General features: G+C 36.8%; 1 protein-coding gene across 1 annotated transcript; it reads left to right on the forward strand.

Annotated features, from left to right (window-relative positions):
* Positions 1 to 930: 930 nt before the first annotated feature.
* On the forward strand, positions 931 to 21,136 carry FRG1 (FSHD region gene 1). The gene is given in 11 exon segments (XM_032329272.1): positions 931 to 1,120; positions 1,123 to 1,274; positions 1,277 to 1,353; positions 3,300 to 3,370; positions 10,357 to 10,482; positions 12,486 to 12,543; positions 14,393 to 14,507; positions 16,823 to 16,927; positions 19,109 to 19,200; positions 19,733 to 19,843; positions 21,027 to 21,136. Coding segments are annotated over 11 exon segments (1,020 nt in total). The 5' UTR covers positions 931 to 1,044; the 3' UTR covers positions 21,064 to 21,136.
* Positions 21,137 to 27,992: the final 6,856 nt, after the last annotated feature.

Below are 27,992 nucleotides of genomic sequence, written 5' to 3' on the forward strand. Positions count from 1 at the left end.
TTCTTCCCGTAATTCAAGTTGAGAGGAAAGGCTTCACCTAACTTCCTTTTCTCTCCTCCTTTCTTCATTTTAGTGAGGTTTCCCTTTATTAATATTCACAGGAGCAAAGGATGCCCCAGTTTGTCTTAAAGGTTGAAAAACTGCGCCAAGGGAAGAGCGTGGGAAAGAGGATAGGGCAGCATTCCAGGCAGCAGGAGCAAAGAGAAAGCATTCAAACATTTCCAGCTGCTTCGTGTGACTGGAAGGAAGGTGGCAGGGTTAAGTGGTGGGAAAAGAGGCCAGACTGTCAATAGTTTATTAAGTGATGCCAGGATTTTCCCTCCCGAAAGTAATAGGTAGCCTTTAATATATTTTAGATAGGGGAATAATCAGCTATTTGTCTAGAAAGATCAGTCGGGTAGCTTTATCGGAGATGGTTTGGAAGCAGGGGAAAATGGAATCGGGCAAGTGAACTATGAATCTGTTGAAGAGATTGGAGCAGGCAGGAGAAATACTCAGTGACTGAGACGGAAAGCTTCTGTAGAGACCCATCCTACACAGACTTCTCTGATTACATTAGTTTCCAACGTCAACCTCCCGCCCCACCTCCACCCAAATTCCTACAGCACTTGTGAAATCTGTGGCCCAAATTTATGCATTTAATTATATTTTCTTTTACTCCCTCCTTGTTTCTTGTACGTGACTCAAGTCTCTGGATAATACAACCAGCGTTTATGGAACTGGAAGGGCTTGTAAATCGTCCGAGGCCCGATAATGCACTCAGTTGCGCAGGGTAGTAAGGCCCAGCTCACAGCTACTGGAACCGGAGGGCTGATTGCGTCATATCACCTTCTTGCTGAGCAAAGACCGTGATCGCCCTTCTCCTGAGATCGAGCAGGAGGATACCCCAAGAATGGCTCCATTAAAAAAAAAAAAAAAAAAAAAAAAAAAGACAAGAAGAAAAAAAAGGTTCCAGAGCTATTAGGCCCGCTGCGTCCACCAGAGGGCGCGTCTCCCCAGGTTTCCTCACTTAGGGACGGTGGAACATTCGGTTCTCAAGAGCAAATGAACCCTGACTTATTGCGGCCCTCTGCGGTTGCCGTAGCCCCAGACAGCACACAGGAAGTCGAATTCGAGAGTTGGGTGAAAAAAATACTGGGGGCTCAGGGCGGCCGGTCCTCTCCTGCAGTTGCGTACGGTTTCGGGGAATCTGCAGTATTATTTGGGGGCCTCCCGCGCCAGTTCGTTCCCCAGTGGCGGTATCTGGCCCTTCGACAGCTCTCACGCCTGTATACAGAGTGTCCCCAGAGCTATGGCCGAATACTCGTACGTGAAGTCCACCAAACTCGTGCTCAAGGGAACCAAGGCTAAGAGGTAAGGCCGAAGTTCGTGCGGGAGGCCGGCTCTTCTCGGGCAGCACTCCGCCCTCGCCTCCTCCCCGCCGTGGAGAAGCTCACGGAAGCCTGACAGAGCTGTCATTCAGGCTCCCAGCCTTTAGGCCTGGCCTCTGGTCCCGGATGGACCGACCCTGCGACGCGGCTCCGAGAGCCGGGGCCGCGGGAGATGCGCCCGGACTGTTCGCGCCTTCGAAAGCGAGGAGCCAGGACAGCGGAACCGGTAGCCCAGGAACCCCAGAGTTTGGGTCGCTTGATAAGGGAACCAAGACCCTCCAGACCTCCGCAGCCTTAGTCTGAGGATGTAGATCGTAACAATAACTTCCTTGATTAGAGATACTTATTTTCGCCCTTGTTTCCCTCCCCCCTAAAAAAAAATCCTTAATTGTAAAATACAGTATGCAGATGTGGGTTCAAATCTGGATCCCCACCAGTTGCTAGTTTTGCGATTTGTGCGAGTTCGTTAATATCCTTGAGCTTCCACCGGCGCGTTCATTAGGAAAGGTTGATGGTACTGTGATGATGAGGATTAAATGGGAGAACACGTACAGGAAGCAAGTGGAGTCGGTAGCAAGCAGCTTGTAGGGGTGGTTGATGATGATTAGAGTGTTAGGAAAAGCTATCTGCTCACTCATGTCTCCACCTCTCTTAACTGGTAGATCTGCTTAGAGTTGGTTGTTCATACCATTATTAAGCATTTCAGCGTGTCTCAGTGATGGTTTTCGGTACTTTTAGGTAAGATGAAAGGAAGCGTTAAGGAGCAATTCTGCCTACGGTTCTGGAATCACAAAGAACTTACCCTGAAAAAATCTGAAACTTGTACTGTCTGAATTTACACGAGAGAGGGGAGAGTCATCTTCTGAAAGCTTACGTTTGATGAAAATACAAACAAGTGTGCCGCCTTCTAATTCTCACAACTGTCAATCACTGTCACACACACAGCCACTTTCTGTGTGCCAAGAACTATTCTAAGCACTTCAATATAATTTTTTTGAACCATGATGGTTTTTTAGTACTGAGATACAGTACATATGTCAGAAATTCACCCTATAAAGTACAATTTTGTGGGTTTTAATGTGTTGACAAAATTCAGCACTATCAAGTCGCCAACCATTTTCCTCACTCTCCCTTCCACTGTTTTCCTAGTCCTGGCCACCACTAATCTGATTTCCATCTACATCAGTTTATTTTGCATATTTCATATAAATGGAGTCATACAGTATGCAGTCTTCTGTATCTAGCTTCATCCATGTTTAGCATGCATTCGTACTCTTACATTTATGGCTGAATAATATTCTATTGTGTAGTGTAGATATAACATGTTTTGTTTTTCCATTCATCAGTTGATGGACATTTGGGTTGTTGCCACTTTTTGGTTATTATGAATAATGCTGCTTTGAATACTCTAATAAACTTTTTATGTGGACGTGTGTTTTCATTTCTGTTGTTAGGACATGTGTTTTCATTTCTGGTAACTCTGTGTTTAACTTTTCGAAGAACCCAAACTATTTTATAAAGTGGCTATACCATTTTACATTTTCACCAGCAACACATGAAGGTACAGGTCATCTTTTAATCCTCAAAACAACCTTAAGAGCTTAGTTAAATTATTATCCTCCTTTTATAGGAGAGAAACTGACAGAGATTAAGTAAATTTTCCAAAAGTCACAGAGCTAAGAAATGACAATATCAAGATTAAAAAGGCAGTCTGACTTCAGAATCTGTTGTCTTAACTATAACACAATGCATACAGGATCAGAAGTGACTTCTTAATATTAGAAATAAGAAAGTATATCAGTGTACATAACGAAATCAATAATTCTTATATCTATGCACAGCTTAAAAGATTCTTCTAAGATTGCATCTTGAGATACTTAACATCAGATCAATATTTCTGAACTCATCTATATAAATTATCTCCTGCAGTAAGAAGAAAAAGAGTAAAGAGAAGAAGAGAAAAAGAGAAGAAGATGAAGAAACTCAACTTGATATTGTTGGTAGGTTTCCTATACTTTATTCTGAGAAAACTTAACCTTGGTTGAGATGCCTTTAAAAATATTTTCCTACTTAGGGATAAGTAGTTCAAAGAAACTCAGAAGAACTTGTGACCTATGCATAGTTTTCTTAAAGTTTTCAATATTACTTAAAGTTATGGATTCTTTTATTGCCTGGCACAGTAGATGTCACTGATGCCTTTTTTTCCTCATCAGGACAAGGCATGGAAGAAGAAATATCGCTCATTAGACTACCTTATATCCCACAGATCTGTACATAATTTTAAAGGCCAGATATACATAAATATTATTTAACTAAATCTATTTCACAAATTTTCTTTGAACATGTATGCATTTTAAACAAAGACTTTATTTATCTGAGAGAAGAGAGCACGAGCAGGGGAAAAGGTGGAAGGAGAGGCAGACTCACCCAGGGCTCAATCCCAGGACCCGAGGATCATGACCTGAGCCAAAGGCAGACACTTAACTGACCGAGCCACTCAGGCACCCCTGAACATTTATGCATTTTGATTGTAGAAACCAGTGATAAGTATGTCCCCAAAGGAACAGTAAAAATAACTCACAGTAAAAATGATTCTTTTATATGTTATGAAATAAATGAAAATCTTAAACAAAGCATCAAGGTAGCCTGTAAATGCTACCAGAGATAAACTGACCCAAACACATTTAACCAGCCTGCTTTCTGATCCTTTCCACATCTATACTTTAAAGCAACTTTTCCCTCTCTTAAAACATGGCCAGTCATGTTTTGAAATTTCATAAATTTTGGCTCCTTTACATTTTATATGAAATGGGATAAAGATAATATTCTAGAAAAATCTCACCTTTTTTTGAAATAGGAAATCAACAGTTATAATATTAGCGTAAGTATCTTGGATAGATATCTAGAGATGGAATTGCTATGTCAACGAATAGGTGGATATTTAGCGATTTAAGTAATCACCAAGAATTTTCTAAGGTAGTTGCACCATTTTATACTCCCACCAAGAAGTAATACAGTTCTGTTATCAATCTTCCCTCCCAGTCTGTGGTTTGACTTTTAATTTGCTTAAATGTTATTTCTCTGAAAGCAAAAGTTAGATTTTTTTTTTCAATTATAGTAAAATTAACATACAACATAGTTTTAGGTATACAATATAATGACTTGATATATGTGTATAGAAGTTTTTATAAAACCGTATTTATTACTTTTTTTCTATTATGGCTACCACCTTGCATCTTCAGTCTGAGAAACTGTTGCTTAACCCCAAGGTCATGAAGAAAATCTTCCACATTTTCTGTAAGAGACTTCAGTTTTAGTTTTTACATTATATCGGTGATCTATCTGAAATTAAATTTTGATCTGGAGTGAATTATGGGTCAGGGTTCTTTTTTCATTTTTTCATAATGATATCCACTTATTCTAGCACCACTGTTGCATAGACTTTTCTTTCTTCATTAAACTGCCTTGATACCGCTGTAAAAAATCAACTGACTTTACATGGGTTGGTATAATTTTCGACTCTGTGTTCCGTTGATTTGTCTGTTGTTCTGATACATTTGTGTTGATTACTGTCATGTCATAATGTTTTGAAATCAGGTGAGGTCTTGAGGGTTCATCCATGTTGTAGCATGTGGAATTTCCTTCCTTTTAAGACTTTATATACATTGTGTGTATATACTGCATTTCATTTAACCATTCATCTTTCAGTGAACACGTAGGTTACTTCACTTTTGGCCTATTGTGAATATGGGTGTTCAGGTATCTCAAGACTTTGCTTTCTGTTCTTTTGGACATATACCTGGAAGTGGAATTGCTGGATCATATGGTAATTCCATTTTTAATTTTGTGAGACCTGTTTTCCATAGTCACTGTACCATTTTACATTCCCACCAGCAGTGCCTAAGGGTTTCGATTTCTCCATATCCTCAAATATTTGTTATTTCTGGTTCTGTGATAGTAGCCATCCTAGTGGGTATGAAATAGTATCTCATTATGGTTTCAGTCTGTATTTCCTCAGTGAATTGCAATATTGAGTAATTTTAATGTGCTCATTGGTCATTTGTGTATCTTCTTTGGAGAAATACCTATTCAAGTCCTTTGCCCATTTTTTGAAATGGGTTGTGTTATTGTTGAGTTTTAAGAGTTCTTTATATATTCTGGATCTTAATCCCTTATCAGATATGTGATGTACAGATATTTCCTTCTATTCTGTGTTGTCTTTTTACTCTCTTGATAGTGTCCTGTGATGCACAGAAGTTTTTCTTATTTTCTTTCTTTTTTTAGAGGGGGAGACAGGCATGGGGTAGGGGTCAAGGGAGAGGAAAAGAGAGAATCTTAAGCACGTTCCAGGCCTAGTCCAGAGCCTGACTTGTGGCTCAGTCTCACAACCCTGAGATCACTTCCTAAGCTGCAGTTAAGAGTCAGATTCATGGGGCACCTGGGTGGCTCAGTGGGTTAAAGCCTCTGCCTTCGGCTCAGGTCATGATCCTGGGGTTCGGGGATCGAGCCCCGCATCGGGCTCTCTGCTCAGCGGGGAGCCTGCTTCCTCCTCTCTCTCTGCCTCTCTGCCTCCCTGTGATTTCTGTCTGTCAAAATAAATAAAATCTTTAAAAAAAAAAAATTTAGGTCTTTAGTCCATTTTGAGTTAATTTATATATATGAAATTAAGTAAAAGTCCAACTTAATTAAGTGAAATTTTACTAATTTTTTGTTGGGTATTAAAAGTCTTTCTTGTTTAGATAAATAGGAAATCTTGTGCATTGTGATAAACTCAATCTTTAAAAACTTTGTAATTTGGAAGCTTTCAAACTAATACATAAGTAGATAGGAGAATATAATGAGTTTTCCATGTGTCCATACCCCCAGCATTAGTAATGATCCTTCTTTTGCCAGTCTTATTTCACTTACATACTTGCTTACTCTGAGATAATATCCTATGCACAGTTTTTTTCTGGAGAATTTTAAAATTTATTTTAGAGAGATAGTGTGTGCATGAGTGGGAGGAGGGACAGAGGGAGAGGGAGAGAATCTCACCAGACTCCCTCCCACCCTACTGCGGGGGCTCAATCCCTGAGATCATGACCTGAGCTGAAATTAAGAGTTGGTTGCTCAATAGGCTGAGCTACCCAGGAGCCCCATTTTTTTTTTTCTGAAGAATTTTAAAGTATGACACAATATTATGTCATTCTACCCATATATACATAAATGTGCAGTGCTGATAAAGTCAGTCTCACTCTCTTTCCTTCTGTTTTGCTCTCTTACTTTTTTAAAAGATTTTTATTTATTTATTTGACAGAGAACACCAGCAGAGGGAGTGGAGAGGGAGAAGCAGGCTACCTGCTCAGCAGGGCTCAATCCTGGGACCCTCAGATCATGATCTGAGCCAAAGGCAGATCCTTAACCAACTGAGCCACCCAAGCGCCCTGCCGTCTCTTTTACTACATAAGAGTATATCACTATCAGACCTAACAAAATTAACCAGAGTTCCTAATGTCATCTAATATATTATTAATGACTGACACATTTCTCCTTTAGCTAATGTACAATTTAGCTTCATAATCAACAGTGAAAATCTGAAAGCTTTTCATCTAAGATCAAGACAAGGATACCTAGTCTTGCTGCTTTTACTCAACATAGTATTGGCAGCCCTAGCCAAAGCAAGTAGGCAAAAAAGAAAGGAAGAAAAGGCATCCAAATCAGAGAGGGAGAAATACAACTGTCACTATTGGCAGATGACATGATCTTATACATAGAAAACCCTAAAGATTGCACCAAAAAACCACTAGAACTAATAAATGAATTCAGTAAAGTTGCAGGATATAAAATCAACATACAGAAATCTGTTACATTTCTGTACATTAATACTTCATTACCAGAAAGAGAAATAAGAAAAGTAATCCTATTTACAGTTGTACCAAAGACAACAAAATACCTAGGAATAAATTTAACCAAGGATGTGATAGATCTGTACATTGAAAGTATGACATTGATAAAAAGAATTTGAAGAAAACACATATAAATGGAAAGATATTCCATGTTCATGGATCAGAAGAATTAAATTGTTAAAATACTACCTCAAAGCAATCTACAGATTGAATGCAATCTCTGTCAAAGTTTCAGTGGCATTTTTCACGAATAATAAACAAACAATCCTCAAATTTGTAAGGAACCACAAAAGATCCCAGATAGCTAGCAGTCTTAAGAAAGAAGAACTAGGCTGGAGGTACCACACTTCTGATTTCAAGCAATACTACAAAAATACACTAATCAAAACAGTTTGGTATTAGCATAAAAACAATACATAGATCAACAGAACAAAAAGTCCAGCAATAAACTGATGCAGTAAACATAGGAGTGCATCTATCTTTTCAAATTAGTGTTATTGTTTTTTGGGCGTAAATACCCAGTAGTGGAATTTCAGGATCATGTAGTGATTCTATTTTTAATTTTGTGAGGAAACTCAATACTATTTTCCACAGTGGTTGTACCAATTTGCAATCCTACAAGGATTCCTTTTTCTTTTTCTTTTTTTTTTTTTTTAAATATTTTATTTATTTATTTGACAGAGAGAGATTACAAGTAGGCAGAGAGAGAGAGGAGGAAGCAGGCTCCCTGCTGAGCAGAGAGCCCGATGCAGGACTCGATCCCAGGACCCCAAGATCATGACCTGAGCCGAAGGCAGCGGCTCAACCCTCTGAGCCACCCAGGCGCCCAAGGATTCCTTTTTCTCCATGTCATTTCACCTCTTCAACACTTGTTATTGTCTTTTTTTGTTGTTGTTTTAGCCATTACAGCAGATATAAGGTCGTATCTGATTGTGGTTTTAATTTGCATTTCCCTGATGATTAGTCATGTTAAGCATTTTCTATGTGTCTGTTGGCCATCTGTATGTCTTATTTTGAAAAATTTCTGTTCAGGTCCTCAATCAATTTTTTAATTGGATTATTTGTGTTTTTTTGGTACTGAGTTGTAAAAGTTCTTTGTATAGTTTGACTATTCACTCCTTATTGGATATATCATTCGTAACTAGCTTCTTCCATTCTGTAGGTTGTCTTTGTTTTGTTAATGGTTTCCTTCACTATGGAAAAGCTTTTTGTTTTGGTGAAGTCTTAGTAGTCTAAGATATAAGTATTCTAAGATATAAGTAATCTAAGATATAAGTCTAAGATATAAGTAGACAGATATAAGAAAAACATTTCTACAGCTGATGTCAAAGAATTAGGAGGGATACTTCCTGTGTTTTCTCAAAAATTTTATGGTTTCAGGTCTCACATTTAGGTCTTTAATCTGTTTTGAGTTTATTTTCGTATATGATATAAGAAAGGGGTCCAGTTTTCCCAGCACCATTTGTTGAAGATGGTCTTTTCCCCATTCTGTATTCTTGCCTTCTTTGTCATAAATTAATTTACCATACAAGTGTTGGTTTATTTCTAGACACTCAGTTCTGTTCCATTGATCTGTATGTCTTTATTTGTCAGAACCATAATGCTTTGTAGTATATTTTGAAATGTGGGATTGTGATACCTCCAGCTTTATCCTTTTTCAGGATTGCTTTGGCTATTTGGGATCTTTTGTGATTCCATACAAATTTTAGGATTATTCTAGTTCTGTGAAAAATGTTATTGGTATTTTGATAGAGATGGTATTGAATGTGCAGCATGAGCAGGTGGATGGGAGAAATAGGTGAAGGGGAATTGAGAGTACACTTATCTTGATGAGCACTGAGAAATGTATAGAATCGCTGAGGCATTATATTATACATATGAAACTAATATAACACCATTTGTTAATTATATTTGAAATAAAATGAATTTCAAAAGAAACCCATTTCTGTTCATGTATATAGAATACATAGTTTCTGTTCATATTGTTTCTAATCTAAAATCATGGTTAAGAATACTGTCCTAGACGACAAAAAAATGAATTCTTGCCATTTGCAACAGGATGGAGCTAGAGAGCATTATGTTAAGTTAGAAAAAAATAAACACCATATGATTTTCACTCGTATGTGGAAGTCAGGAGACAAAACAGATAAATGTAGGAAAAATGAGAAGGAGAGAGAGAGAGACAAACCAGAAAACAGACTCTTAATTACAGAGAACAAATTGAAGGTTGCCAGAGGGGAGGTGGGCTTGGAAATGGGTTAAATGGGTGAAGGATATTGAGGACTGCACTTATTGTGATAAGCATAGTGTTATAAGTGATGAATTACTAAATTCTGTACCTGTAACTAATATTACATTGGATGTCAACTAACTGGAATTTCAATAAAAACTTGAAAAAAAATTTAAAAAGAATACTATGTTATAAAGTCTTTTTGGGGGTGCCTGGGTGGCTCAGTGGGTTGGGCATCTGCCTTGGTTGGGCTCGGGTCATGATCCCAGGGTCCTGGGATTGAGCCCTGCATCGGGCTGTCTGCTCAGCGGGGAGCCTGCTTCCCCCTCTCTCTCTGCCTGCTGCTCTGCCTACTTGTGATCTCTCTCTCTGTCATATAAATAAAATCTTTAAAAACAAAAAAGTCTTTTTGGAGGCATATGTAAGGGACAGGTTATAATAGTCATTGCCTCTAGAAAGCAGTCATGGATGGCTGGGGAGGAAATCAAAGAGACTGTTCTCCATCATTTTATGCCTTCACATGCACTGCTTTTTTATATTTTGAAAAGAATGTAGTCTTGATTTTGGGTAGTGGTCACCTATATCCATACATACTAACATGCAAATGAACGTATGTAAAATGGATGAAATCTATATAAGGTTCATAGTTTGTATAAAGGATAGTTTCCTGGTTTCGACAGTGTACTGTAATTATATAAGATATGACCACAGGGGGAAGTGAATAAAGGACATATGGATCTCTCTGTATTATTTCTTATAACTGCAAAATAAAATGTTTTAAAAAATAAATAAGTTATAACAACAAGAACAACAAATAAGAACCTTGTGTCAAATCTAAAATTAAATTTAAAATATTGATTTTATTTTTTAGGAGTCTGGTGGACAGTAACAAATTTTGGTGAAATATCAGGAACCATAGCAATTGAAATGGATAAAGGAACCTACATACATGCACTTGACAACGGACTTTTTACACTGGGAGCTCCACATAAAGAAGGTTTGTGTCTAGTAGAAAAAGTGGAAGGGAAAAGACCACTTAAAGTATGTATTTTAGGGATGCCTGTGTGGCTCAGTCAGTTAAGGGTCTGTCTTTAATTCAGGTCAGGATCCCAGGCTCCTGGGATGGAGTCCTGTATAGGGCTCCTTGCTCAGCAGAGAGCCTGCTTCCCCTCTGCCTGCTGCTCCTTCTGCTTGTGCTCTCTCCCTGTCTCTCTCAAATAAAATTTTATAAAAAACATTTTTAAAAAGCATATATTTTATGACAGTCATTCACTTAGGCCAAATTCTAACATCTCAAGTATAGTACAAGGAATAAATCCATTGCATTTGACTCTTCCCCTTTTTTCCTTCCTTAATATTTACCAATTATTGGCAAATCCTCTTTCCATTATAAGCCTGTGAAAACATTCTTTATGGTTCCAGAAAAGTATCAATTGAAATCAAAAGCAACATAAATAATTGAATTGAAAGGGAAACATAGTTGAGTCAAAGATTTGATATCTGTGTCCTCTAGACCTTTTGCCAAAACTAACCTGGAACATTATTAACAGTTTGAAGTTTTGTTATCCCTTCTGGTCCACCAGAATAAGCACTAATGAGACATGAAGTAATCAGAAGATAAAAAGCAGTATCTTTAAGTATGAATGACCATCCCTTGAATAAGTTGCAGCATTTAGTTTTTTAAATATTAAATGCTGGGGTGCCTGGATGGCTCAGTCGTTAAGCGTCTGCCTTCAGCTCTGGTCATGATCCCAGGGTCCTCGGATCAAGCCCCGCATCCAGCTTCTTGCTCAGCGGGAAGCCTGCTTCTTCCTCTCCCACTCCCCCTGCTTGTATTCCCTCTATCACTGTCTCTCTCTCTCTGTCAAATAAATAAACAAGATCTTTTAAAAATCAATAAATATTGAATGCTTGTTTATATACCAAGTGCGTGGCTCAGTGGGTTAGGCCGCTGCCTTCGGCTCGGGTCATGATCTCAGGGTCCTGGGATCGAGTCCCATGTCAGGCTCTCTGCTCAGCGGGGAGCCTGCTTCCTCCTCTCTCTCTCTCTGCCTGCTTCTCTGCCTACCTGTGATCTCTCTCTGTCAAATAAATAAAATCTTTAAAAAAAAAAAAAAAAAAACACAAAAAGAAAATATAAGTGATTAAGCATCATGCTGACTTACCTATTAAGTATGTAAAACTAACACTGTAGTTAGAAGATAAAGTAGAACTTGATACTCTAATCTGAATAGAGTGTATTATGATTATATCAAAATATTATAGTATTCTTATATTTAATTTTAAAAGAAAACATTTTTTAAAAATATATATATATTTTTTAATTTATTTAACAGAGAGATACACAGAGAAGGAACACAAGCAGGGGGAATGGGAGAGGGAGAAGCAGACTTCCCACCAAGCAGGGAGCCAGATGTGGGACTCGATCCCAGGACCCTGGGATCATGGCCTGAGCCGAAGGCAGACCCTTAATGACTGAGCCACCCAGGTTCCCCTCAAAAAAAACTAGTTTTGGGTGCCTGGGTGGCTCAGTGGGTTAAGCCACTGCCTTCGGCTCAGGTCATGATCTCAGGGTCCTGGGATCGAGTCCCGCATCGGGCTCTCTGCTCAGCAGGGAGCCTGCTTCCTCCTCTCTCTCTGCCTACGTGTGATCTCTCTCTGTCAAATAAATAAATAAATAATAAAATCTTTAAAAAAAAAAAAACTAGTTTTAAAGCTGAAGAATATTTTTATGTGTATATTGGTAACAAATGTCAAATTTAAAATTTTTTTTTCCCAAACTGAGGGGTGCTGGGGGGAGGGGGGTTGGGGTGGGGTTATCGACGTTGGGGAGGGTATGTGCTAAGATGAGTGCTGTGAAGTGTGTAAACCTGGCGATTCACAGACCTGTGCCCCTGGGGATAAAAATATATTATATGTTTATAAAAAATTTAAAAAATTATTTAAAAAAAAATTTTTTTAAAGTGGTGGCAAAAAAAAAATTTTTTTTTTCCTCTATAGTTGATGAAGGCCCTAGTCCTCCAGAGCAGTTTACAGCTGTCAAATTGTCTGATTCCAGGTAAGTAAGTTGAACTATAATTAATCACCTTTTATTTTTTTAATTTAATTTTATTTACTGAAAAATTTCTATATATAGCTAATTAAGTAAGCTAACTTAAGTCCACAGACCAATTTTGATGTAAAAAGCAAAACAATCTTTTTGAAAGTAGTTTTGTGACATTTTAAAAATATGACATTTATATATGCTATATTTAGGTATTATTAAATTTCATTTGTAACAACTGTGTCTTTGAAAGAGAATGAAAGTGGGCCCTTGGTGGCTCAGTTGGTTGAGCCTTCGGCTCAGGTCATGATCCTGGAGTCCTGGGATCAAGTCCCACATCAGGCTCTCTGCTTAGCAGAGAGTCTGCTTCTCCCTCTGACCCTCCCCTTCTCATGCTGTCTCTCTCTCCCTCTCTCAAATAAGTAAAATCTTAAAAGAAAAGAGAGAGAATGAAAGCTCCAAATAAAAACATACCCTATGATTCCTACCAATATATAATACTAGACTAGAAAAAAATGAGTATTAATAATGTCACAGACCAAGTAAGATATAGATTAAAAAGATCATGCAAAGAAAATAGACATAAGACAAAACCTGGTTTGATGTTACTGTGATACATAAACTCACTTGTCAGAAGTCAAGAGATAAACCAAAAAAAAGAATAAAGGAATATTATTAAAATTATTAAAATCAGTAAAGAATGTTACATAGTCATGAAGACCAAAAGAATATTCACTGTTTTTACGATCATTTTATAAGCTGAACTTTTTTATTCTCACAGTAACAAAGTATAGAATGATACTTTGGGTAGTACATACAGAAATTGAATTTCAATATGCTTATAATTGGCTGCATCAACATGATAATGATTTGTATTATACAATCATTAACCTGTAGATGAATATAAAATCAATCCCTTGGCATCATCAGGGATTGGGTAAGCTAAAAGTTAAGAATCATATTTTTTTCTTTAAAAAACATCACATGAAGATTATCATTCCTATACTCTGAGTGGCCAATAAGTACAGTAAAAGACTTTTTAATTTTTTAAATATTTTATTTATCTATCTATTTATTATTTACTTTGGAGTGAGCACTGGGCGGGGGGGAGGAAGAGGGAGAAGCAGATTCCCTGCTGAGTGGGGAGTACAGAGCCCATTACGGGGCTTGTGGGACTCTATCCCAGAACCACAAGATCACTTGAAGTCAGGGTCTGAAGTCAGACACTGAACTGACTGAGCCACCCAGGTGCCTGAGAGACTTTTAAAGAATAAAAGCAGAAGAAAATCAATAAACTCAAACTTCTTTACAGTTGAAAACAAAAAATACAAAATAGGCAAATGAAGAAAATATTTGCAACAGCATTAACAGCAATGAGTTTTTATTCTTTGTATGTACGTACAGGATTCATAACTCTAAGGAAAACAGTAAGATACCAATAGAAAAATGGACAAAAAGATAAAATCTAAAAAGGAAAGGAAGTGCAAATGTCTCTTTACAATGGTTAGAAGATAAATAGGATACTATTTTTCCTGTATCTGATATTCTAATTTTTTCTTTAAAAAGGCATAATGTTAATAGATGCATGGTGAAATGATAACTCTCCTGATTTGAGATGAGAATGTTAAGTTGATACAGAGGAAAGTAGTTTGATACCATGTAATAGGAGCTTTATAAGTACAATATAAAATTATATAAATAGAACTACACTGTCCAATATGGTAGTCACTAGCCACACATCACATGGCTTTTGAAAATTTAGACTATGGCTAGCCTGGATTTTTATACACACAAATTATTTTTATGTTCCATATTTAATTTTCTTGCTCTCAGTTTTTAACATTTCCTTTTTGTTAATCTAAAGAATTGCGCTGAAATCTGGCTATGGAAAATACCTAGGTATTAATTCAGATGGACTTGTTGTGGGGCGTTCAGATGCAATTGGACCAAGAGAACAATGGGAACCAGTCTTTCAAGATGTAAGTGCTATTATTTTTCATAAAAGCTTCTTGTCAATGTAAGATAGTCTTTAATATTCAGTGAGAATATATAGTCTAAAGAAAAAAGCAAACCAAAAGTACAGAGCAATAATATAACCCACTAAATTGAAGAAAACCAATATGAACTCATAACCTTAAAAAGGTCTTGAAAAACAGTGCAGCACAGCAAAAGAAATAATCAGCAAAGTGAAAAGACAAACTATAGGATGAGAAAAAATATTTGCAAACCATTTTTCTGATAAGGGGTTAATATCCAAAATATATAAAGAGCTGATACAACTCAATAACAAAGAAACAAATAACCCAATTAAAAAATGGCAAAGAGGGGCGCCTGGGTGGCTCAGTGGGTTAAGCCGCTGCCTTCGGCTCGGGTCATGATCTCAGGGTCCTGGGATCGAGTCCCGCATCGGGCTCTCTGCTCAGCAGGGAGCCTGCTTCCTCCTCTCTCTCTCTCTGCCTGTCTCTCTGCCTACTTGTGATCTCTCTCTGTCAAATAAATAAATAAATAAATCTTTAAAAAAAAAAAATTGGCAAAGACCTTTTTCCCAGAAAAGATATATGAAAGGCCAACAGGTACATGAAAAGATGCTAAACATCACTAGTCATTAGAGAAATGCAAATCGGAAGCACAGTAAGGTATCACTTCCTACCTGTTACAATGGCCCTCTTCAAAAGATGAGATAAATGCTAGGAGAATGTGGAGAAAAGCGAACCTTCATGCACTGCTGGTGGGAATGCAAACTGAGGCAGCCACTGTGGAAATAGTATTGGAGATTCCTCAAAAAATTAAAATGGAATTATTATAAGATCCAACAATCCCACTTGTGAAAATATATCCAAAGGAAACCAAAAAAACTAACTTAAAACAATACCTGCACCCCCGTGTTCATACTGGCATTACTTTTAAGAGTAACTATGGAAATAATCTAAATGTCCACTGATGGATAAATGGATAAAGAAGTTGTGTTATATATATATATGCAATGGAATATTGTTCTGCCATAAAAGATGAGTAAATCTTGCCATTTACAACAACAAATGGACCTTGCTAAGTAAAATAAATCAGAGAAAGACAGACCACTGTATGATCTCACTTATATATGGATCTTCAAAACAAAACAAAACAAAACTCAGACAAAGACATCAGACTTGTGGTTGGTTACCAGAGTAGCAGCTGTTGGGATTAGGAATTAGAGGAAGAAGGTGGTCAAAAGGTACAAACTTCCAGTTACAGGATAAATATAAGTGCCATGGATATAACATATAACATGATTACTTCAGCTAACTCTGCTGTATGATATAGAGGAAAGTTAAGAGACTAAATCCTGAGTTCTCACCACAAGGGAAAAAATGGTTTTCCTTTTATGCTTTCTTTTTATTATTAACTGCATGAGATGATGGATGTTAACCGAAACTTACTAAGATAATCATTTCACAGTAAGTGTTAAGCCAAATAATTATGCTGTACACCTTTAATTTACACATGATTATGTCAATTATATCTCAGTAAAACTGGGGGAGGAAATAGTGCAAAAAAATAGCAGTAATACCTCTGCCCACCATCATTTCTGTCCAAAACTCTCTGACATTGATTCTTGAAGTTCTGAGTAGTAAATTCAAAAGCACCAAAAGCTAGTTCTTATAAATTTTTATATTTTCTAATTATGAAGAAAATCTTACTTAAAACACTATTATTTGAGGGGCGCCTGGGTGGCTCAGTGGGTTAAAGCCTCTGCCTTCGGCTCAGGTCATGATTCCAAGGTCCTGGGATCGAGCCCCACATCGGGCTCTCTGCTCAGCAGGGAGCCTGCTTCCTCCTCTCTCTCTCTGCCTGCTTCTCTGCCTTCTTGTGATCTCTGTCTGTCAAATAAATAAATAAAATCTTTAAAAAAAAAACACTATTATTTGAGTAAATTACTATGCATAATAATTTTTTACTATCTTTAAAACTGATTATTTTTCAAACAGAACTAATTCAGTTATATCCTCAATAGATCTTTAAGGTTGAAGGAAACAATTCTATTTTATCTAGTTAGAATTTAGTCCTACTAAATTCTAGTATATACTTAATAGTATATACTTAAAGTATTTATTGGGTTATTTTTAAGTAGTAAGATTATAGGTGATTTTGGTTTTCTTTTCTGTATTTTTTTTTTTAATTTTCTGTATTTTCTCCAAATTCTATTTACTGATTACTTTGACAGTTGGGGTTAAGGGGCAGAATTCATTTCATTCTCAAGACTTAAGAATTCTTTTGCAGTAGTCTTGTAACTTTTTTGCTATTTTTTATATAGGGGAAAATGGCTTTATTGGCCTCAAATAGCTGCTTTATTAGATGCAATGAAGCAGGTGATATAGAAGCAAAGAGCAAAACAGCAGGAGAAGAAGAAATGATAAAGGTAATTGTGATCTAGTTTGTTCTTTTTTATAGATTGCTTTCTTTTTAATTTTTCTATAGACTAATCCGTGTCACATAAATGATGTGACTGTATCTCTTAATAATGTTCAATAGTCATTTGCTATTACTTCAAAGATGTAATGCATAGTTTTTTATACTATGCTCCAAATAAGCTTTATTATAAAAAGCTTAATTATAAATCCTGTAATCGATGGCTTATTTGTACCATGTGTTAGAGAAATTATTATATCTTACCTCCATGTATTGGTCCCTTTTTCTGAGTAGTTCCACATGCTTTTTAGTACTCTGTTGTTGTTGTTTTTTTTGCTTGCTTGCATTTTAAAATCTAATAGATATGTTCACATGGTTCAAAATTTTAGAAATACAAACTTTAAAGATATGACTTCCATCCTTCTCTAGCCTACCAGTTCTTAATAAAAATATATGTTTATAATTTTCTACTTTTTTACAATAAAGTTAGGCTCCTGCATATACTCCTTTAGGCCTTTATTTTCTTTTTTTCCTTAATGTTTTTATCTTGGAGATTTTCCCTTATCAATTACTTTGTAGAAAATTTTCTCTTTTTAATAGCTATATAATATTCCATTTTAGGGATATGCCCTAATTTATTTAGTCAGTTCCTCATAAATGCTGATTTAGGTTACTTCAGTCTTTTGCTCTTAGAACCAGTGCTGTAACACAAAACTTTGGATATGCATCATTCTGTAGGTGTACAGGTATATCTGAGGAAAAAGTCCCCAAAACAGAATTACAAGGTAATTATGTAATTATAATTACATTTAAAAAAACCACACACACAAACCAAAACAGAAGCCAGTAGCTACAGGTACTCTGCTGAATGTGACTCCTGCACTGTCTTCTTGAATCTTTTTTAATTCCTGTGAGGTACGTGTTATCTTAACTTTACCGACGAGGAGAGAGCCTTTGAGCGTCCTTATATCCTCACCTGCTGTAGTCATCATGAAACTCATGCAGCTAGATCGGATAGAGACAGGATGTGTACCCCGGCCCAGCTGACTGGAAACTACTCTGACACTCCATACCATACTGCTTCTCATTAGAAAAGATCAGGTCATTAGAAAAATGCTGGTGGATTTCTCACTTACCTAAAAGTACGATTTTTGAAGACAATGCAAATAAAGTGCAGCATTTTGTACTTTTATGGGGGAAAAGAAACTGTAGTGTATTTAATTATAACTGTTTTCATACGATGTATCTGTCACATTTCCCAAGGGTCTGTTTGGTTAGTCAGGTACCTGGAAGCTCTGAGCAGTGATCATCCAGAACTCCTTCTACCTTGCATTTTACTTCATACGTTCTGCTAATCTGGATCAGCCATGCACCTTTATAGACTATCAAGACACATTACCTTCTGCCAAAAGTAGTATTGTCACAGACCCTGGACAGTAGTAATTTCCCCAGGTCTGCTAGGACTCTGCTACCCAGACTTGTCACACAGGTAGCACTAGGACATGCCTCATTGGTCAGCACTTTCTAAGAAGCCTTGGAATTGGACTCTGAGGCATAAAGATCACTTTGGAGATGTAAATCCTTTGAGATGTAAATTCTGTCCTCTGTGTTGCAAATTGCCGGTTCCTGAGGCCTGAATTATGTCCACTTCCTGTCCGACTCAGTAGATCTTACTTGCTATATCAGTTTATGGCATTGATAGTAATTATCTGACACAACTTAGGAGGATACAAGGAAGAATTAAAAGGAGTGGATTCCAATTAAGTGAAAGTAGTCTGTGTCATGTTAAAAGTTTAAATGGATTTGGGAATAGCTATGCAAATTAAAATAGCTATCTTAAACTTTCAGTGTTATAAAAAATAAAAAATATGATAATTTGAATATTTACTTTGAGGCCAAATTAATTAAATTATTGCCTAATTGGTCAGCAAGACCTGATCTATAAAATGTTTTTCATATAATTTTGTCTTTTACATCTGATGCAAAGGCCGTAGAGAAACATAACCGATTATTTATATAAATTATACATATATAAATAAAAACATATCTAGAAACTTTTTCTGAATTTGATTGCTAAATTGTTTTCTTCATTTGCATAAGAAATCACCTACAGGGTTCTTAGGAAATAAGTAAAGTGGGGAAGAGGGGAGATAGATGTATAATCTGTTGGGTTCTTATCTCTATTGTCCAGATTAGATCCTGTGCTGAAAGAGAAACTAAGAAAAAAGATGATATTCCAGAAGAAGACAAAGGAAATGTTAAACAGTGTGAAATCAATTATGTGTATGTATTCTTTTCCCTTTAGACCTTACAGATTTGGCAACAAAGTACTCCTCAAGACACATAAAATAAAATACCCGAAGGACAAGGGGCAGCATAAAATAGACTCTAAGATAAAGAACGGAAGCTGAATGCTTTTCTTTTCACAGAGCTTCAGTTTTCCTAATTACCCTGCTAACTTTCAAAGCTAAAGTCACTTGGGTTAGTCTTTTTTCCTTATTCATTAATAGAATGACAATCGCTTATCAGTACATAATGCCAACCAAATGTTGTCCCATAGGCAGGATTCAGGGACTCCAGCCAACATGCCTTAGTGGAACTGGGGCTTTGTAGTTTGCTGCCCAAACAACTGCCCTCTTCATGGAAGAACAGCAAGGTCATCTTTGCAGTTGAAAAGCTGTATGTTTTTAAAGAAATACAATAGTTTTGTTTTTATTTAAATAAACGAAAAACTTTAAAAATATTTGTAAATTCATGAGTAAACCTGTATAATCAAAGTTTGAGATGTTTCTCAAGAAAGGCATTTTCTTAACAGAAAGAAATTTCAGAGCTTCCAAGACCACAAACTTAAAATAAGTAAAGAAGACAGTAAAATTCTCAAAAAGGCCCGGAAAGATGGATTTTTGCATGAAACACTTCTGGACAGGTAGGTATATTTTTACTTTTTTTATAACTATTTTCAGGATCCAATAGAAATGGCATATATATAATCAGTGTTCTTTTTCAAATATTACTGTTCTTAAATTTTTGTCTCCTAATTTATGAACGTAGTAATATTACCTAAAAAGGATATCATAAGTCTAGGAAAAGATCACCCAGGAAACCGTATCTAGTAGTAGCCAAATTCCAAAAACTTACATATTTTGCTATAAGACATTCATATTTGACTGAAACCCCTTCATAAATTTATTTAACATCATCTTTTTGTAACTATTAGAAGGGCTAGAAAGAAGTAGTTTAATTTCAGAACTCAGTGGGTTCTAATAGACTAGTACAGGTTCCTAAAAATGAGATAAAAACAGATCAGTTTAAAAATTACTAAGTATAAAATGAAATAAAATTGAAGCATTTTCATTAAGTTGAATCTAGCAGTGTACAGGATATTTATCATAGCACATTGTTAATATTTATCTAATACTATTCTTATTTAGGTAAGTAATGTCTTAGATCTATAACAAAAAAGTGGGTAGAGAGGTTTAGCTGTAAGTTTATAACCATAAATAAGTGCCAGATTGAAAAAGAATTTGGTAATCTGCCACTCCTTCAAGTCCTATGTTGCAAAATTAGTCCTAAAACATTTCTTCACACTACTGATAAAGATATTGCTTCATCATCTTTCTTCTTAACTAGATGATCGACTTGTTACCAGAAGTTAGTAAGTGATATAAGAATTTTCCCTGCTGAACAAAGAATGTATTTAGTTTTAAGAAATCAAGAATAGGATGTTAAAAAAAAAAAAAATCAGGATATGGACACAAAAGAAATAAGTTGTATGTCTTGTTAACTTTTATCACTCATGAAAATAGAACATTGCCACCCTGTTAAATAGAAGTTTAGGGCATGCTTAAGTTCAGAGGCAATTAAAATTGCTATTGTGGATTGAAAAAGCTCTTAGGCAACATTTCTTAAAGATTATGACTTTCATAAGAGTAGAATGTATTTAGCATGAAACAATATTGAAAGTTAATTTTAATTAAAATATTTTAATGTAAGTAGTATGGCAATCACCAAAATTGAAAACACAGTTTCTGAGTGTGCGTATATATTTAGTAGTTGACTATATATGGCATGTGTTACATAATTTTTATCATTTGTCTTTGTTTAAACAGGAGAGCCAAATTGAAAGCTGATAGATACTGCAAATGACCAGAATTGTGTTTCTTTCTTCTCCTATTTGTTTTTTTCTGAATAAAATAATCAGTGGAAGTGTTTTTATAGAGCTCTTGGGCTGTTAGGGAATTACTGCTGAACTAGAGCTAGTTTAAACAAGATTAATCAAGTTTAATAGAGAGTCCCCCCATGGGTTTACTTTTTAGTTAACTGTTCCATGGAACATGGAATTGAAACAAAGTACACACTGAACATGCCATAGAATCTTTTCTCTTTTCTAGGTTTTCTGTCATAAAGCAAGAGATGATACTCTGTGAACCCTGTGTGTCTTGTGCAGCTTATGGAATCTCTTATTGTTTTACAGTCTTACTTTATATTATTTTATACCACTGATGCTTAATTAGGACCTTTAAAAGGAAGTTAGAAGCTCCCAATCCAGTCAACAGGCTTGATTCTGCCTCCTAAATATTGTCCAAATCACACAAGCCAAACATATCAAACAGAGTGGGTGGGAAAAGAGAAAGAAATCAGGTATTAGGCAGCAGGATGGGAATAAGAAACATTACAAGATAGGTAGGCTCTGAACCGAGAATAAGAAGAAAATTGGGAAAATTCCCTACGTAGAGACGGGATAGGATGAGAATGAACTATTAAAGAGGTTCAGATACTACATTGGTGAGGTCTGCTATGCTAAGACACTTTTATTCCTAGCCTGTGTCTCTCTGAATTCTTGAACACAGTATTCCAGATGTCACCTGACCCTGTGAGGGTTCCAGAATGCAGGCTGTGTATCAGATGCCTGGGCTTCATCCCTGGGAATTCTGCTTCAGAAGGACTGAGTCTGGCTGATGCATCTCTATGTTTTGATGATTCCCCGTGGACGATGCACAGCCAGGATTGAGACCTGGCCTAAGTGCCAGACCTGTCTAGTTCTCAGCCATTGTATTCCATTGGTCACTAGCTCTGGAGTTAGACAGCCACTCTCCAGCAAGTAAGGTAAGCTTACCAGTAGCAACCTTATAAAGGAGCTCTTGCTGTAAATCTAGTCCTAAATTGTCATTCCAGTTCAGTAGCTGGTTATCTCCCCCCGCACCCGCATCTTGTGTTCTTCTTCCTCTGATCCTTAGGCTAGGAACATGCTTACTACTTGGACAGCTGAAAGCAGTGGTTCTCAGCTGGGGACCAGTGTGGCTCTAAGGGGTTGTCACAGCTGAGAGGAGGTGCTTCTGGCATTTAGGGTTACAGACTGGGAATGCTGCTTAACATCCCACAAGGCACAGGACAGCAGCCCCCATAAGAAAAAGTTTTCCAGCCCAAGATAGTAACTGCCAAGTTTCTGACACCTGCCCTTGGACTTCATCTGTTTCTTGCTTTTGTCAGCTCCCAGCCCCTAAAAATAAATAGTAGTTCAAATTTATATATGTAAGAATCACCTGAGGTACCTGTAGATTTTCAAGAACCAGCCATAAAGATGCAAGCTTAGCAAGTCTAGGATTGTGTCCTAGAATTGACATTTTAACTAGCACTCCATGTAATTCTGAAGCAAATGATCTGAAACATACTTTGAGAAACACTACCCTCAAGAGATTGAAGTCTTGCCTCCAACACTAGCTCGGTACCTGAGACCATCTGCCAGCTGACTGCTTTCCCTGGAACAAGCATTCATTCTATCTGCCTCAATTTCAGAACATAGTGTATTCCTGGATTCCCTGTCACCAGGCTCACCCTCAAGCTCCCCCAGGTCTTGTCCTTTTCAGAGAGTAAAACTAATTTCAGGTCCTGATAACTGGGAAGATACAGATTAAAAATAAGCACGGCCTGCCCTCATGGAGTTTATGCGCTACTGAAGGAGGAGAGCAAGAAAAAATCGCAGGTCATAGATAAATGTTCTTCCCAATTTCTATCATTACACTTGACTCCAACCCTTATTACAGCACTGAAGACAATCTGGCAGAGTGACAGGAGTCAACAATAATAAATCTAAATATTGTCGTCTGGTCCACATTTTTCTTCTTGTACAAAAGGATGTCGTGAAACTTTGTTTAAAGCACTGTCAAAGTCAAGATGGATTCTGGTCAAGCATTCCACTGATTTACCAGTCCAGTAGCCATGTCAAAAAGGCTTTATATATGATAAAAAACAATAACCAAAGAAGAAGCTCCCCTACACCTATATTTTTTTGACTGCTTACATTTCAGATCATTTCAGTTGTTCTTTTCTTCAAGTTTACCGACTCACTTTTTTAACTGTCTCCAAATTGCTGTTACACACATCTGGTGATTTTTAAATCTCAAGATATTATTTTTCATTTCTAGAATCTATTTGATCCTGTTGTTGTTAATAGATTCTATTCCTGCTGAAATTTCCTATCCATTTACTGCTTTTCTATCCATTTATTTCTTTGTTTTGGGGTGGAGTTATAATAGCTTCTTAAAAATTCTTGTCTACTGATTCCAACATCTGGGTCATCTTAGAGTCCGTCTCCACTGATGGTTCTTTGAGTATGTTTCTTCATATATCTCATGAGATTATATCATAGACATTGTGAATAAAACATTGTAGAAACTGTGCATTCTATGTTGTTGTTCTGAAGAGTGATTTTTTATGTTTAGTAGGCAGTTAACTTGGTTGATCTGAAGCTCCAAATTCTGTCTCCCTTATGGTAGGCAACAGTTGAAATATCTGTTCAGTTCTTTTTGTTTTAGCTCAGCTTCTTGAAGTCAGTCCCAAGGATGTGGAGTTCAGTGATCAGTGAGAGATTTGGGCAGTGTGGCTCATATCTTCTGTGGCTCTCTCCTCTTAAGGATTTCTTTCTCACTTTCCAGACTCTGGTCACTCTGAACTCTCTACTCTGATTCTTCAACTAGTAATGACTTAAGCTTTCTATATAATTATTCTTAGTGGCACTGCGTCTGCCTTAAGTTGAAAAAATGTTAAAAATATGTTTCCCCTCTTACTAGTTCTCGAGTTTCTGCATGTTTTTGGTCATTCTCCATTGCCTTTAGATAATTTTTAATATTTTATCTGAAGTTTAATTTCGTGTGTGTGAGAGGGCTGGTCTAGCACAAGCTACTCCATCAACCATGACCTGCTCAACCTCTCATTAGTTTCTTGCCCTCTCCTCTCCCAGTTAAGGACCTGCTTGGGCTTTCCTAGGTATAGACACAAAACTCTAACATTCTCTAAAAAGAAGTTGATCATTAAAATAAATGAATATATTTATACCTCTTAAGATAGGCCTGAATTCCTGAAAATGAACTCATCATACCTGATGGCCCAGTACTATCCAAATACCATGCAATTCCTGGGTCACTCCCAGTCCAGATGTCAATCAGTTATGGCTTCCAACTTACTGTTCTAGCAGGAATTATATTTTTTCAGTTATTCTAAACTCTTAAGACACAGAAGAACATATTAAAACATTCTACCACATTTCATTAACCAAATGAGTAAGACAGGATAGCTTTTATACTGTGACTTTCTCTTCATGATCCTTTTTAAAATGGCATTATAATATTAGCCTGAGGGCCTTAATTCAGGTAACTTACACTGTAATTTTTTCAGGCTCACTCCTGTTGAAATCCATTACATTTAATGAAAAGATGAAAAACAAAATGTGAAAAAAAAATTCCACAATTCCTCTTTCCTCACCAACCTATTAGCTTACAGTTAATTTTTAAAATAAATATTCATATTTCATTAAGGGAACTTTATGATTGTTTTGCTTTTTTGATTTTTGATGGCAGATTTTGTTTTACGACATCTCCTATTCACTTCACCCCAGAAAGCCTCTGACGCTATTTGGTGTATTTCTGTTTAATTTTATGCCACTGGACTGTTTCTCTTAAGTATTGCTGAGATTTATTTTCTATGATGGAGAAACAACATGCCATCTTTCCATTTAGCTTTGTGTTTCAGTGCTGCCCTTGTATTTCATAAAGGATAGATTTTCAGAGAGCATAACCAGGACTTACAAATTAAGATCTCTAGGTGTTTATTTTTCTTACCATGTTTTGCAAATCTAATGAGGTTTTGCAATCCTGTTCTGAGTGCTGCTAGTAGAGAAGAAGGGGTGTAGCACTACTTGTGTTTATTTTTCCATCATGCAATTTCCTAATTCTGGTCCTTAGAAACTAAGTGGAACTGTAAGGAAGAGAACAAAGAAAACAAAGCACACCTCCATAATTCCTTTAAAAAGGTGAAAACCTAAATATAAGTAGATTCCAAGGTAAGGAATCAAGTCGTGACTTCTGTTAGTTCCTTAACTACTACCCGACAAAGTTAAGTTGTATAACTAGTCAATCACATGGAAAAAAATAGGCAATGCTTTAAGCTTCTAATGTCTTATTTATTCTTTTTCTTTATTATTCCTTATGTTGGTGTAAGTATTAGTACCTATTTTTTTATTCTGCTATGTATATTCCACCAAGGTTTTTTGTTTCTATGCTTTGTTTTTTAACTGGTAGCTGAAAAAGCCCAGGGATATACCTAGGTTTGGGAGAACTTAAAATTAAGATAATAGTTTAGCAGCCCACCAGCCTTCATTCAGCTTGATATTACCTGTATATATAAAATGACTTTCTCAAATGTGGTGCTTACTTAGGAAAGAACAGTGGACTTAAGACCAACCTAGGCTGTTCTACAGCACCTCAACCCTAAATCCTAGTTTAAATCAGCTTGCACAGCAGCAGGAATATTTCAGTTTCCTATTGTTGTGTAGACAAATAATTTCCCTATCTGTCTACAGAAACAGAACCTTCTTGCCTATTCCCTTGTTCTTCATTTTTAGTCCAAAAATCCTCTGTAGAAGGCCTTCAATATATCCCATTACTGCTGCTTCTGCCTCTCTACCTGTGATGACCAACTTTGTTTCTCCATGTTCCTTTTCCTACTCTAGCCTCATTTCAAACCAGCGTGCCCTTTCCATAATATAGGAAAATGGACAAAGATTTAATCATTTAACAAAAGGGTAAGCAAAAAATTCTAATAGACAAATTTTCTCTTGACTCTCTCATGAGAATGCCCCTTCTGATTTTTTCCATGTTGAATTCAGCGCTCATTCCAGTGCACCCAGAGTTGGAGGATCATATACCATGGCCCCAAGTATCAGTTTTGAAACTTCTCATTATCCTGACCCATCAGCTCAGTCTTTGAAGCACATACCATCCATACCCATTACCATTGCAGTTCTGCACTGCTCCTCATCAGTGTCGCAACCCTTCTGAAATCTGGCTAGTAGTCCTGTCTTCATGGAGTCTCCCATCTCAGTTTCATTGACTCCAGCATTCACGCTATTGTGACCTTTCTTTGATCTGCCTTAAAAAATTCTGTCCTCGGGACGCCTGGGTGGCTCAGTTGGTTGGGCGGCTGCCTTTGGCTCAGGTCATGATCCCAGCGTCCTGGGATCGAGTCCCACATCGGGCTCCTTGCTCCGCAGGGAGCCTGCTTCTCCCTCTGACTCTGCCTTCCACTCTGTCTGCCTGTGCTCGCTCTCACTCTCTCCCTTACAAATAAATAAATAAAGTCTTTAAAAAAAAAAAAAAATTCTGTCCTCTTGGCTCTGCTGATCATCTACTCCACCTTAAATTAACAACAGACCAGGGGCGCCTGAGTGACTCCGTGGGTTAAAGCCTCTGCCTTCAGCTCAGGTCATGATCCCGGGTCCTGGGATCGAGCCCCTGGGCTCTATCAGCGAGGAGCCTGCTTCCTCCTCTCTCTGCCTGCCTCTCTGCCTATTTGTGATCTCTGTCAAATAAATTAAAAAAAAAAAAACTTTATAAATTAATAACAGACCAGCTGGGTTAAACATGCTTTTTGTTCCACTCTCTTCTGAAATTAAATGACCCTCCAAGAGCATCCCTTTACCAGTATACTTTTCATTTAAAATGTTTTGAAATATACTTTCTCAGTTCCAAGCCCTCTCTGTTATTAATAGATTTAATTTTCTTGAAGTTAGTTTTATTTCTAAATCTAATAAGTTATTCTTTTTAATACATTACTTAATAGTTACTGCATTCATAGAACATAAAATACCATTTCTCTATTCAATACTAACATTTTCCTATATAATTAATACATTAGTTCTAAGAAATTCCACGTCTTGCCCAGTTCTAATAGTAAACAAGATCAGAGTTTTCTCTTTAATATTAGAAAATAACTGATCAATTTGCGATGTGATATAAATAAGAAATGAAAGATGAAAGTCATCTCACATGTCTAAGAACACATTCACTGCTCTTTCTTCTTTTTCCTCCCACCATTGTTGCAGCCCCTACCCAGGAGCTGAGGGGAATGGTGCTGCTGTCCCCACCATTTAACTACATAGAGTTAAAAACTAACAAGTACTAAATGTACTGACTTCTTTCTTTCTTTCTCTCTTTTTTCTGGGATTTTTTCACCTCATTTTAAACCCAAGGGAAGCGGGGGAGTTTAACCTTGATTTTATAGCACCAGGGCTTCTACTTTCAGTAAAATGGTACTCCTTAATAAAACAATTTGCTAGATAAAATATTTGTAAATATCTCTCGAAACATCACTTATCCACATAAAAGAAAGTAATCTATAGATACCAAACAAAGGGAAAGCAGGAACATCAGAGACCAATGAGTACCAAGCTCACTCTCACCTAAAGGTTTCTACCAAATCCTGGAGACTTTGAGCTTTGGCTTTGACAGGATTCCAAGAAATGGGATGTAGTAGCCTGTATTCACCCATGAGTGACTACAAAGGGCTATAACTTCAAGGATAACAGTGTCTTCCATGATAGTTCTTTTTTATAGAATATGTCACCTATGGACTTTTTTTTATGGTTTTGCGACCTGGCCTGGGAATTTACTATAGTGGTTAGGTATACCTAAAATCAGAAAACCTAAGTAGTTACTTACCCTAAGTCTCAGATTTCTCAACCATAGATGGGAAGAATAGCAGCACTTCATGTTTGTATGGAAAATGCATATTGATTTACA

This window comes from Mustela erminea, chromosome 21 (assembly GCF_009829155.1).
Source record: "Mustela erminea isolate mMusErm1 chromosome 21, mMusErm1.Pri, whole genome shotgun sequence".
NCBI lineage: Eukaryota > Metazoa > Chordata > Mammalia > Carnivora > Mustelidae > Mustela > Mustela erminea.